The sequence below is a fragment of the Vicia villosa genome, linkage group LG7 (assembly GCF_029867415.1).
Source record: "Vicia villosa cultivar HV-30 ecotype Madison, WI linkage group LG7, Vvil1.0, whole genome shotgun sequence".
Lineage (NCBI taxonomy): Eukaryota > Viridiplantae > Streptophyta > Magnoliopsida > Fabales > Fabaceae > Vicia > Vicia villosa.
This window is the reverse complement of record NC_081186.1, coordinates 55,985,087-55,997,472: the sequence shown is the minus strand read 5'-3', so window position 1 is coordinate 55,997,472 and position 12,386 is coordinate 55,985,087. Positions and strand designations below refer to the sequence as shown.

Below are 12,386 nucleotides of genomic sequence, written 5' to 3'. Positions count from 1 at the left end.
CTAATATTCTATTTTTCTAATTATTTTAATTATTAGCAACATAAACTATGATATAATTAATCTAATATATATTATATCTTAAGGTCTTACACCCTACCAAAAAATTTAATAAACATAATAATCATATAATATTCATAAATAAATATTATAAAAACATAATTTTAAATTTGAGGTGTTACACATTATGTTTATAGATCAATTTTAAAAGGTATTTATGAGCATTCAAAGTGATATAGAATGAATTGTAATACATACTTTAATTAAACTGATGATCATTTTAACTCTCCTCTTTGATTTCCTCTCTCATGAAGTGTTTGAGTAAATGTTGACTACTATGTCAATAAACAAAATAAGTAGTGACATATTCAAATATAAAACAAATTTATGTAGTCACAAGTTTGTATTTAACTCTAACTATTTTTATAAAGATAAAAAATGTATTTTGTAAAAAAGAAAAACGTATTTAATCCATTAATTTGCATTATATATTTATGATTGACGTCCAAGAAAACCATCCGTGACAAATGGCAACCCACCCATGACATATTTAGCTTACTGTCAATGATTCAAATGTGGCACATTTGATAGTGACAAAAATCTAGAGATTCAATATTAAAATGATGTAAAAGACAAGATGATTATATTTTCGAATTTACGGTAAGAGGAAACAAGGTAGTGTATGTGAATTGTGAGTGAGTGGAAAATGAAAGGACGTGGAAGCCACGCTTGAAATCCACCCATCGCTAATTTAGCTTATGGGTCCCCACTCTACCCACTCATACATATGTTAATTCAGAACAAACAGACATTACAAACATTATTACTTCAATATCCTCAAAAAAGACAAGGTCAAAACACACCAGAGGAGACACAGTCCTGCAAACAATACTATATACTAAAATATTTGATGAATTGAGAAAGCTTTTTGATCACATGACATAACACAACAATTTATCTTCTTACCAAGAAAGATTCAATGGAGAAATCGGATCAGGTTCCATGTGACGTGATTACCGATCTTGGTTTGTTTCTTTTAATTCTCGTAAACCAAAAAACTGAAATTATTTAGTCAATTTTAACTATATTAAAATTTATATGCACAAAGCTAGAGGAGAATTTATTTATTTCCTCTACTTTCTCTGCTTTTGATGGCTCTTTTTGAAGTCCAACGCCCTCGCTTTCACTGCAAAAGTGAACACAACTACCCTCGTTTTTAATTTCCTTTAACACTGCACAGAAGCCCCACTTGTTTGTGTTTATTCAACAGATTATAGACTTTAATGCATTGAATTTAACACCAATAAACAAGAAAAAAGACTCCATCTCATTACATACTCTTGAGTAACAATAATAAATTGACAATAGAAAATTGAAAAAATTTCCTTCCAATATCCATCCATCTTTTTTTGTATAGCACCTGTACATTGTTTTTATTTTTCTACTATCCAAGCATTTTTCAATCTAATCTTAGGGAAAAAATTTCCCTTCACCCCCTCTCTCTTACTGTATTTTCCATCTCATATTCATAATATCCTATTTTAAGTAACCACAAAAAATTTAAATAAACCCACCCCATTTTATAAGAAAAAAAAATCTCAACTTAAACCCAATTTTCCATTTTCCATATACAAATTTTCCCTGATCCAGCATCATCATGGCTGTATCTTTAAAATTCAGCCAAGATACAACTCCAACTCAAGTGAGATTCTGAGGGCCCACTTGAACACAGAGTGACATGTTAAACAGTCAACTCTAGTCCTTGCCTCTGCAAGTGGGATTCAAACTTCCAAATATTTTTCCTGGATTTTTGTGATCATGATTCGTTGCAGTTTTTTCAAACTTCAGGAGGAAATATCTTAGCATGATTTTGTACTCACTGGTTTACTTACTCACTGCTACCAATCTTCAATGAATATTCTCCCTATAAAATCTCGAAACCTTTTTGAGTATAGCTTTGGATCTACGGCGGAAATTGAAGTAGGGTCAACTTGCAAGGACTTGTAAGCATGTTCAAGCTTCTTGCTAATATCGTAGTCTTGCAAAATATCGATAACTCCAAAATATAAAACGCAATCATAAGTCTCCCCACTGCTATAAGGGTTCAAATGGCTGATTCCGCCACTGGTGTATTGATCAAAATCACTCCTCCTTGCTAGTCGCTCGGCTCTTGCTGGCATATTGGCTCCTAGCCTAATTAATGATTTCCTGGAGCAAGAAATCATAGTTAATATGAATTCATAGAGAAAAATATCAACAATCTTGAATAGTTTAGGGGTGTAGTTAAATAATATAGAAATCAGAATCTTCAAACCATATTATTTTTTAGTATGATTTCCTAAAGCAAGATTTCACACTAAATACATGTCATAAAATTTGCAAATATGAATTCATATAGAAAAATGCCAACAATCTGGAACAGTTATGTTCAATTAAATAGTAAAAAACAGAATCTTCAAACGACACAGTAACTGATAGTTGAAATTGTTGTGTCTTTATACGCCAGTGTATAGGATAAATCAAGAGATGGACGCAAAGAAGGTAAGAAACAAATATGATTGCAACCAATGAATTTATTGTCAGGCCAGAAATATTTTAGAAATCAAATTAAATATAATAAATTTGACCATAGCTTTCATATGTCCCACAAACAACTATGCCCTGCAATACTATATAGACTTAACTTGCCAATATAATGCAAACTACTCTCAATTATTATGATGAATTATTATCATGAAAGATATAAATTATAAGGAAGAAATTATCAAACAATTTTAATGCCATTAGAATTTAAGCTCTCAATTATTATCATGAATTATTATCATGAAAGATATAAATTAAAATGAAGAAAGTATCAAACAATTTTAATACAACAGGAACAACAAAATCAAACAATTTTAATAGCCATTAATAAATTGGGATTTAAGTTGTCATGTGTTATAGGCCTACAACTTATACGTTTGGGATACTTTCAAGAGATAAGATAATATCTAGGATTTTAATTGTAATGCAATGCAACCAATTCAGACAAAACTCAAATACATCTCATGAGCAAATCAGTTCTCATTCTTACATGGATTTATTAATGATTCCAACTGATTAAGGGATATAACAATTAAGTTTAGGTTGCAAGTCATTTAACAACCCAATCATTTAATAAATTAATAACTAAAAAATTTATATATTATTTAAAGGAACTAGAACAGATCATGACATACCTTCCAGATTTAACTCGATCCCTATCTTGCAGCTCTGCTTCAAGAAAACGGTAACCACGCATGAACTTCTCATTATGATACGAATCCTGATTGCCTAAAAGGAAATCAAAAATTATTTTAAAAACCGGTGTAACATAAACTGTAACCATATGCACTATGCAGTAAAGTGGGTAATGGATCAATACCAGTGCGTAAAAGAAAAGGTGACAGCCCCATTTTGTCATACGTGTTGTCATCCCGAAAATGAAGGCCAACCAAAAGACTGTAATCCATAATTTTCTCGGTTTCCAAAAACTCGCAATCATGCTCAATTTGTCTGAACAATATCATACTTGTCAGATATGTATGCCATAACGTTTTCACAGCCAAGGAACAGCCCAGAAATTAAGAGATATATCGAATTAACATGACGACTTACTTAATAAGATCTTGGTACCAATTTCTTTGAACCCGAAACACATAATTCAGATCAAGGTCCTTGAGGGTGGTAGTTTCATCAATCTCATCCTCAGGTTTGTCTGTTGCACGACCATGTGAAGATCCTTTCAAATCAAATCTTCTATGAATTGGATATTCAGAGCAGAAAAGATTTCCCATTACAATAAAACGGATCTGATTTTCCAACAACAATTAAAAGTCAGGTACACGGTAGCATAAGAGAAACTCTTCAAACAGCTAGGATAATATATCTATCAATTCATACCTTCTGGCCTCCAATTGGTTTCACACAATGTACCCCGAAGAATTTTGTCACGAGTGAATTCTCATATTTAGACACGTGTTTGTAATAGCTTCGAAGCATCCGAAGAAGGACCTAAAAGTTGAAAGTAAGAAAGAACCAGCCATCAATGTGAGTATACATCAAGCCAAAGACACTAATAGTTGCACTATACTCCCTCTATTTCAAAATGAGTGTTGTTTAAGATTTTTCCCACAGATTAAGGAAGGTAATAAGTTGTCAAAAGCGCCTACACTTTTACTAAATTAACTTTATTGAAGTGTCGGAAGTAGTGTATACAGTAATAATTAAATGGCATAATTAGAAAAATATCAATCATTGATATATTTAAATGATACTATTCGAATAGCAAACCTCCTTCCATAAACCTATGTTGAATATTCTACTAACAATTTGACCAATGTTTGGTTTAACGGTTACCGTGAAGTAAAAGACAGAAAATAATCATTTTGTCATGTGGTATATAATATTCTTAGCATGCTAGCATGAATCCCTAGTGAAATTCAAAAGATACAAAATTCAACAAAAGCATATATTATGTATCTATCTAACCTTGACTTCAGATTTCTTCACTGTCTTAATCATGAATCTGTCATCTTGGGTCAAGTAGAAGACACTTCCACTTTTCCCGGGAGAGGAAAGTTCTCGGAGAGCATCATCCCCACATATAGCCAACATGTAATCAGCAGGATCAACCTGAAACAGCTTCCTCAAATGTCTGAAGATTCAAAGCAAAACAAAATCAACAACAGAGCACAACACAATTACATCACGCCAAATAACCCAACACAAAATATAATCCATAAAAACCCAAAATCATTTCAACTCAAGTCTCCTCAGTCCTCACCAAAACATCAATTCTAAAACAAATAAACATAGTAAAATAAAATTCAGCAAGAAAAAAGAGAGCTATACCTAAAAACCACAGGGCAGTAATCTTTCCATCGAAACTCTGCAGTTTGATGGGGCGGGGTAAGTTTAGATCCTTCAGATGGAAACTTTGTCCAGAACTTCTCCTTAGATTCAAAATCACTAGGTTTAAGCTCTCGCAACTTAGACGCTTCCTTCCCAACAGTGTACCTATACAAAAATATGAATTAAATTAAATAACAAATGCAAACACAGAAAAAACAATAACAAAAAGAATAGAAATAAATGATCAAGTTAAGATCCCTAGAGACAGTAATTTACCTAATCCCCAATTGCAAATTAAGCATCAACTCATAATTCTTATGCCCTTTGGAAATAGTTTCACCCGGTCTCTTAACTTCAGAAGAGAAACAGCAAGGATGCTTTCGAAATTCATCCGGCTCGGACGCCGTTCCATCGCGATAAAACATGGAAGCTTCCAGATTATCAACGATATCACAAGTGATATCACCAGCTTCACCTTCAGATTCCCAAATACAAATCCTAGGAAAACTCTTATCATTCACACTCCCTCTAGCACTAACAGTATCAACAGAGGACCTCTTCCTCATCGTCACAGGGGCAAAACTGTCATTCCATAACAATCCCCCACCACCACCACAGCTTGAACCCTTGAAATTCAAACCATGCTGAATCTTCATAACTCCTTGTCCTTTCGGTACACCATTCTCCCACTGACCCTCGTAACGGTTTCCGTTAACCCAAACCAACTGACCTTTACCAGAAATAACGCCGTTACGCCATTCTCCAACGTATTCATTTCCATTCTTCCAAGCGTAACGCCCCTGACCGTCCTGAACGTTACGCTTCCACCATCCTTCATACAAATCGCCGTTCGCGTAACGCTTCTGACCGAACCCGTGCTTCCTGTCGGAGCTCCATGACCCGCGGTAAGTATCTCCGTCGGATCCAACGAAAGTCCCAAACCCTTCCATTCGACCCGACTTGAACTCTCCCTCGTAAGTCGCACCAGAAGGCCACGAAAATTTTCCTTTCCCCGAAGCTTTTCCTCGCTTCCATTCACCCTCGTACATACAACCGTCGGTCCACAGATACTTACCGGATCCATTCGGCACGTTGCCGGAGAAACTTCCTACATAGAAATCTCCGTTAGGAAGCACCCTCTCCACGACGGATCTACCGTCAGAAACCACCGTAAAGCTCGTCGGCGTCACTCTCCGGCCACCTCCTTGAGAACGACTCCTTCCAGCAATCACCGCCGGTGGAGACTGTCTATTCTCCTTCTCCGGCTCCGGAATGCTGTTCTTCGCGGTGGTAACAACTTCTTCAGATTCATTACAAACAAGCGCGTCGCTCATTGTCGATTGTTTCAAACGAGACTCAATAATCAATACATTTTCCGACGATTAATGCTTTTTTCAGGTTAATCAGTGCGAAACACGGCTGTAAAAGACTTAGCTCCGGTGAAATTCGGGTTTATGAATAACGACGGCGGCAAGGTTTTCTGTTTTCGGTTTTGTTAACCCTTTCTCTCTCTACTATCTTTATTTTTTTCTCTTGTTTTCTCTTTTTGTACTGTTTGGAAGAAAAATGAGTGGGAATCATAGAAAGCACAGAAGCTAAGCGGATAGAAAGAGAGTATAATACAGACAGACAGGACATTTATTTCCAGTTTTAACGCAAAATTAAATAAACAATCTATACTAATTAATTTTTTTTCTCGAAATAAATGGAAAATTAAAAGAGCGTTTATTGTGCCAGCACTTCTTTAATTAATTAATTATCAAATATTTTATTTTCAAATATTTTTATTTTTTAATATATTAAAAAAAAATTAAATTATTTAATAATGTTATAAATAATACTAATAAGTAAGATGTCACGAGTTTAAATTCAGGTCTCTGCATCTACATCTGAGGTCTCTGCACAATTACAACTGAACGACTAATCGCTCCTTCTATATTTTTTTTTATGTAACCAAAACGACAGCGTATGATCTTCTCTTCTATATTGGGTTTCATAGTGACGTAACGGAATCTCCTAGGATTGCCAGCGAGTATGTCATGTCACGTTTCAGTTTCAGGTTCTCTCTGTGTGATTTGGGTTAAATTAGTAATTTTATGAGGATTAATTAATTGAATGTTTTTATTAACTCGAGTTTTGAACATTAATTACAAGTAGATCTTGTACTTTGTTTGTAGTTAGAGAAAATCAGAAAAATATTCTTTTGTTAACTACATGTGAAAATTTTAATAGGGGCGATAATCTCTGCGACGATTTTGTTTGTCACACCAACGTAGGGATAATTATTTTGATTTGAATTTAGTTTCATCATTATCTTTTCTTTTTATTTTCTTTGGTTCAGCTTTATCCCATTATTATTTGTAGGTTGATTGGATCATGGATGGGATATTTTGTTTAATAAATAAATAAATATGTTACAGAGTGGGGTTTCTTCTTGGTATAATGATGAAAAATATGAAAAATATTTTTGTTTTTTATTTAGTTTCTTTTCCGGGAGGGTATTCTACTTTTTGTTGTTATTGGTATTTTTATTTTTATGATAATAATGTTTTTGTGTTATAGCAATTTCTTTAAGCAAGTAGAAAATGAAACGTATTTGGATGTAATGGAAATGAAAATGAAGGCTATATGGTAGTAGTGTTAACAACCCTTGAGAAAGTGCAAAATGATACTTGACTTTATATAAGCTTTGGGAAAAAGGAATTATAGAAGGGATGGACCTATTTCACCTGTTATGGCCTGCTTTTATCAGTGGGTTATACAATCACTCTCCTTCTTAACATGTCTCTTATACTTATTATACTAATTATACTAGTGTGCATACCCGTGCGAGGCACGGGACAAATTAAAAGGGCAAAAGGGCGTCCAAGGTTCTAAAACGTTTGATTATTATATTTTATTTTGTTTAAACGAAAACAAAAGATCAAATCTAAAGTTATTATGATTTATCTATTAATCAATAATTAAAATTTATTAACAAAATTAAATTAAATGAATAACAAATAAATAAAATAAAATAAAATAAAATATTTGATACGGTATAAAATATATTTAAATACACATGTAAATTTAATATAAATAAATTAATTATTAAAATAAAAAATAATTATATAAATTTAAATGTATTAAATAATCATAGAAAAAATTATATGTTATGCAGAAAAAGAAAAAAAAACTTGATATTTAAAAATAAAATTGTCTTTTAAATTAAATAAAGCATTTGTTTATTAAAATAAAATAAATATTATTTTGGGTAAAATAAAATGTTAGTTGTTTGTACTATTAAGTTATTTAATTTGATATGGTATAACATGTATTTAGAATCATATAAAAATTTAAAAGAAAGGGCATTAGTCGGAGAAAAAAAATTTAACATTTAAAAATTAAAAATTTGTTTTTCAAATAAAGACAACTGTTAATTAAAAACAAAATAGATATTATTTTGATAATTACTCGTCAATTGTCAGAATAATTTGATAAAATAATTGTTAATTTGATAATTCTAAACTACTTTTTAATAATAATGAATAATTTTTTAACAACTTTAAGGGGTTCAATTTTTTTAAATGTCTTGTAAATTCAACAGTGTTTTTTCATTAAATTAAAAAGGTTTGATCTTTTTATTTATTTTTAGAAAATATATTAAGGAAAAAAAATAGTTTTGAATGTATCTCTTTTCTTAGTTATATACAATTGATTGATTATCAATTTTAACATTGTCTTCATTAAGTGAGTTGAATAAATTTTATTTTTAAAGCTTAATTTTCTTTCAAATTGGAATTTCCGTGTTGCCCAAATATAGCTTATCCTCCATAATTTCCATATAAAATAGAATAGTAATAACTAAATTTAAATAATGTTCAAATTGAAATATTCTGTTTTTAAAGCTTAATTTTCTTCCAAATTAGAACTTTCGTGCTTCTCTAGTATAGCTCATGATCCTCCATAATTTCCATACAAAATAAAATAGTAATAACTGAATTTAAATAATGTTCAAATTGAAATTTAACATGTAGAATATATTAACCTATACATAGAATAAAATAGGATTTAAGCAAACAGTTACATGCATTAGTCGATCTTAGCCATCGATTTGAGATCAGTCAACTCCTCTCACCTCTTTTCTAAATCATCATTAAATCATCTTCTCGTTAATTTAATATCAAATGGCCAAAATCAATAACGACACAGTTACTGCGTTTAAACCAAATCCTCAATCCGTGACTTCAGCAACTGCAAATTTTCCCTAAATACTTTAGACTTCTCATGTATGGAGACCTGTTATCAGTTCCTTCTCTTCTATTGGCCCACCCTAACAATCATTACATCTGAAAACAAAAAGCCCCTTCCATTTCTTCCCTGAAATTTACCAAATTTTAACCACCAATTTGTTGCTTAAACATGTTTTTATAAATAAATCAAATTCAAATCCAAAAAATATAACATGAGAGTCTCAAGATATGGCCTGAGATTGAGTTTATAGGTGGGAGACATCTCTCACCTTATAAGTTTTTGCCTACCCTCTCTAAAAATCTCGCAAAGGATGGATTTAGAAGGATCATTTGGCTAATATTAATATGCTCCATCAATAATGCTTGTACTTGTTGTTGAATTGTAATCAGTTGTATCTAATCCCTTCAATAACATGTCAGTCATGATTCTCTAACATTAATCTAAGTCTAAAAGTGATAAACAGTTTAAATATTTTCAATATTCAATGCTCAAACTAAAGATATTCTTAGACATAATCATGGGCTATAAGTAAAAGACTAACAAAATCATGATATTCTATATACAACAAATTGTATATTGAATAGATATGTAAACTCAAAAAAAAATTATATTGAATAGATATGTAAACTCAACAAAATAGATATGTAAACATGGCAGATATTGGTTCCATTAATTAAATATCAAACTCGTTTAATGAAATATCGAATTGGAAACGAAACTATTTGAATTATGTTAGGAAATGAGAATAAGAAGCATGGAACAACCAGTAACTATACTCAGCAATTCAATTATGTTAAAAAAAGACAATAGGAATCATGAAACTCTATCAAAAATTTAGAGAAATGTGACAAAGATTTTGCACATACCAGAATGGCAATAAGAAATTATAGGCAGAAATTTTTTTATAACAGAAGAATAATCATAACTTACCTCTGGTTTGAATTTTTAAAGATATTGATCCTTAGCATCCCAACAACAAAATATCATCAAGGATCTGCATCATTATATTTGACCGCACAAATGCAGTATGGAACATAATTATAAATATCATTTTTTCACCAGTAGAATCACCATTCCAGTATGTGCACTAAAAAATTACCAATAACAACGGCAACACGACAGCAACTCACGAATCACATCAACACAACACCAATACAAACAACACAATGACCAGTACTCAAAAGTCGCACTCGCAGTCAAAACAGGGGTACACAACTGCTAGGTTGTTTGTTTCGTCGTTTCATAACATTTGCAGGATGATAACAATGTATCAGTTGGATCTTGAGTCAACCACCCTGTCACAATTTAAAATTAAACATCACCATTCAACTCTTAAAAAAACTCAGAAACAACAATCGAAATTATCCATTCCAATTCCACCATAATTAGCATAATACGAAAAGGAAACAACAACAACCACAAACAACCTTCTCATCCATTAGAACCATCTTCATCGCAAAAAAAAAAAAATATCTTTCAAATTCATATCTGGTACAAACCATAAGCGAATCACCTGAACAACAATGTCCCAAGATTCCTTAGAGGGATTGATTTCCTTAACAAAATCATTTCTTACGGCAGCCATTGCAACAACCTGATACAGAATCGAGAATTCAAAAGAGGAAAATATGCAGAGATGAACGTATCAGAAGGAGAATGATTGAGAATCAATGAAATTGCTCCTATTTATATGTGTTCAAGCAAAAGAAATTGATAGTGAATACCTGGAAAATTGTAGAAACGATTCCATTTTACAAAATGAATTGGGGGAAAAAATTTATGATGACATTATTAGGTACAGGAAAAGAAAAATTGGTTTGGGAATAGAGATAGGGTTTAGGAAGAGTTTATTAGGGGAAGCGGCGCATACTTACTGTATTGAATGAGCATGTTATTTTCTGATGAAGTTTGGAATTCCTAGATGTAACAAATTTAAAAAATAAAAAATAAAAAATATATTATTTTCTGATAAGCGCCGATTTGGTTATTTGTATTTATTATTAATTATTGTATTAATTATTGAGAGATTAAGAAATAACAATTTAAAATTTTAAAAATATAGAAAGATAATTTTAGTAAGTTTACTATTAATAGAAAATATAAAAATAGGAAGGCTTCTAAAAACATGACAAGTGGCAAACTTGCCCAAATACTCATCTAGCTATATTATATTCTATGATTTAAATTACCTTTATGATGTTTTTCTCCAATTTAAGATATTTAATAGTAATGAGGAGTTTATTATTCAAGTAATATTTTTTTTTTTTAAATTACAATTTATCCTATTTTTTAAAATTAATTTATCACTCAAAGTTAAAAAACAATTTAGTGTTATTCTGCCAAATAATATTTATAGCGAAAGTCTAGATGAGGCAAATTTAATCATTTTTTATTTAATTTTTGTATTTATTCAATTTATTTAATTAACTAACAAAATAATAATTAAATTTGAAAATTTAATATAATTAATAAAATTAGTTATTTAAAATTATGAAAATACATTTTTTATTATAAAATTAATTAAATAAATATTGTAATTTAATTATAAATGTAATTTTAATATAATATTTAAATTAAAAATGAATGTTGTTGTCGTCACTGGTGATCATCAGTTCTACATAGACGAAATATTATTCGTCGATGGCCCCGATCTACTAATGATCGATCTTTGTCTTATAATCGTAATATTTGTGTTACATTTAACAACAACAAAAGAGGAGAATGCAATTTATCTCCATAGTTAAAAGTTTGGACAATGTTAAAAATAAAAATAAAAAACCTTTGAGGATAAAAAATGAGGCATAATTTATGTTGAACATGATTCAAGATCTTGATACGCATTAACTAAATTTCTACAACACATTAGATAAAAGCTTCCAATTTTACAATTTTGTTGAACATGATTCAAGATCTTATACGCATAACCTCTTTTCAGGTTTATTGTTTGGATCGCATCATTTTCTAAGAAAATGCAATTGTTTCATTCTTGTTTTTCTTTTCTTTGCTTAGTGTTCTTCATCTAATACTTTGATTTTTCGGTTTTTTATTCACTTTCTTCTTTTTGTTTTCAAATGTGGTTCATTTTCATCATTGGTAATGGCTCTTTCTTGTTCAACTTTGGGTATTGGTTTACAAGAATCGTTCCTATCACTACAAGAAAAAATAAAAAGTAATGTTCTATCAACTTTTTCAAGATTTGAGAGTCTTAAAAAAATAGTCATTAGCAAGAAAATGTCCTCGAAAAATATTTTTTTCAAAATCAAAGTGTTTTCCGAGGGCATGTG

General features: G+C 30.9%; 1 protein-coding gene and 1 long non-coding RNA gene across 6 annotated transcripts; both read right to left on the bottom strand.

Annotated features, from left to right (window-relative positions):
• Window positions 1–1,337: 1,337 nt before the first annotated feature.
• Window positions 1,338–6,499, bottom strand: LOC131620602 (phosphatidylinositol 4-phosphate 5-kinase 1-like). Its single transcript, XM_058891732.1, has 8 exons — window positions 5,146–6,499; window positions 4,870–5,034; window positions 4,507–4,672; window positions 3,919–4,029; window positions 3,634–3,827; window positions 3,401–3,531; window positions 3,216–3,309; window positions 1,338–2,205 (listed from the first exon to the last, which is right to left on the bottom strand). Exons 1-8 carry the CDS (start codon window positions 6,201–6,203, stop codon window positions 1,896–1,898), a joined length of 2,229 nt encoding a protein of 742 aa, XP_058747715.1. The 5' UTR covers window positions 6,204–6,499; the 3' UTR covers window positions 1,338–1,895.
• Window positions 6,500–8,865: 2,366 nt separating this feature from the next.
• Window positions 8,866–11,065, bottom strand: LOC131617237 (uncharacterized). 5 transcript variants are annotated; one of them, XR_009288494.1, is made up of 4 exons: window positions 10,827–11,065; window positions 10,616–10,696; window positions 9,371–10,397; window positions 8,866–9,228 (listed from the first exon to the last, which is right to left on the bottom strand). It is a non-coding gene; the product is annotated as an uncharacterized LOC131617237 (long non-coding RNA). The 5 variants fall into 5 exon arrangements; XR_009288495.1 differs by having other exon boundaries at window positions 8,866–9,504; window positions 10,033–10,397; window positions 10,827–11,038; XR_009288496.1 differs by having other exon boundaries at window positions 8,866–9,497; window positions 10,033–10,397; window positions 10,827–11,038.
• Window positions 11,066–12,386: the final 1,321 nt, after the last annotated feature.

What these genes read in the sequence shown, in the direction of transcription:
- LOC131620602 (XM_058891732.1), bottom strand. Translation starts at nt 6,203, where the DNA reads ATGAGCGACGCGCTTGTTTGTAATGAATCTGAAGAAGTTGTTACCACC. An exon ending in TGAAGAAATCTGAAGTCAAG is followed by an intron (nt 4,030 to 4,506) that starts GTTAGATAGATA and finishes TTCAACTTTTAG; the next exon opens with GTCCTTCTTCGGATGCTTCG. An exon ending in TGGTACCAAGATCTTATTAA is followed by an intron (nt 3,532 to 3,633) that starts GTAAGTCGTCAT and finishes GATATTGTTCAG; the next exon opens with ACAAATTGAGCATGATTGCG.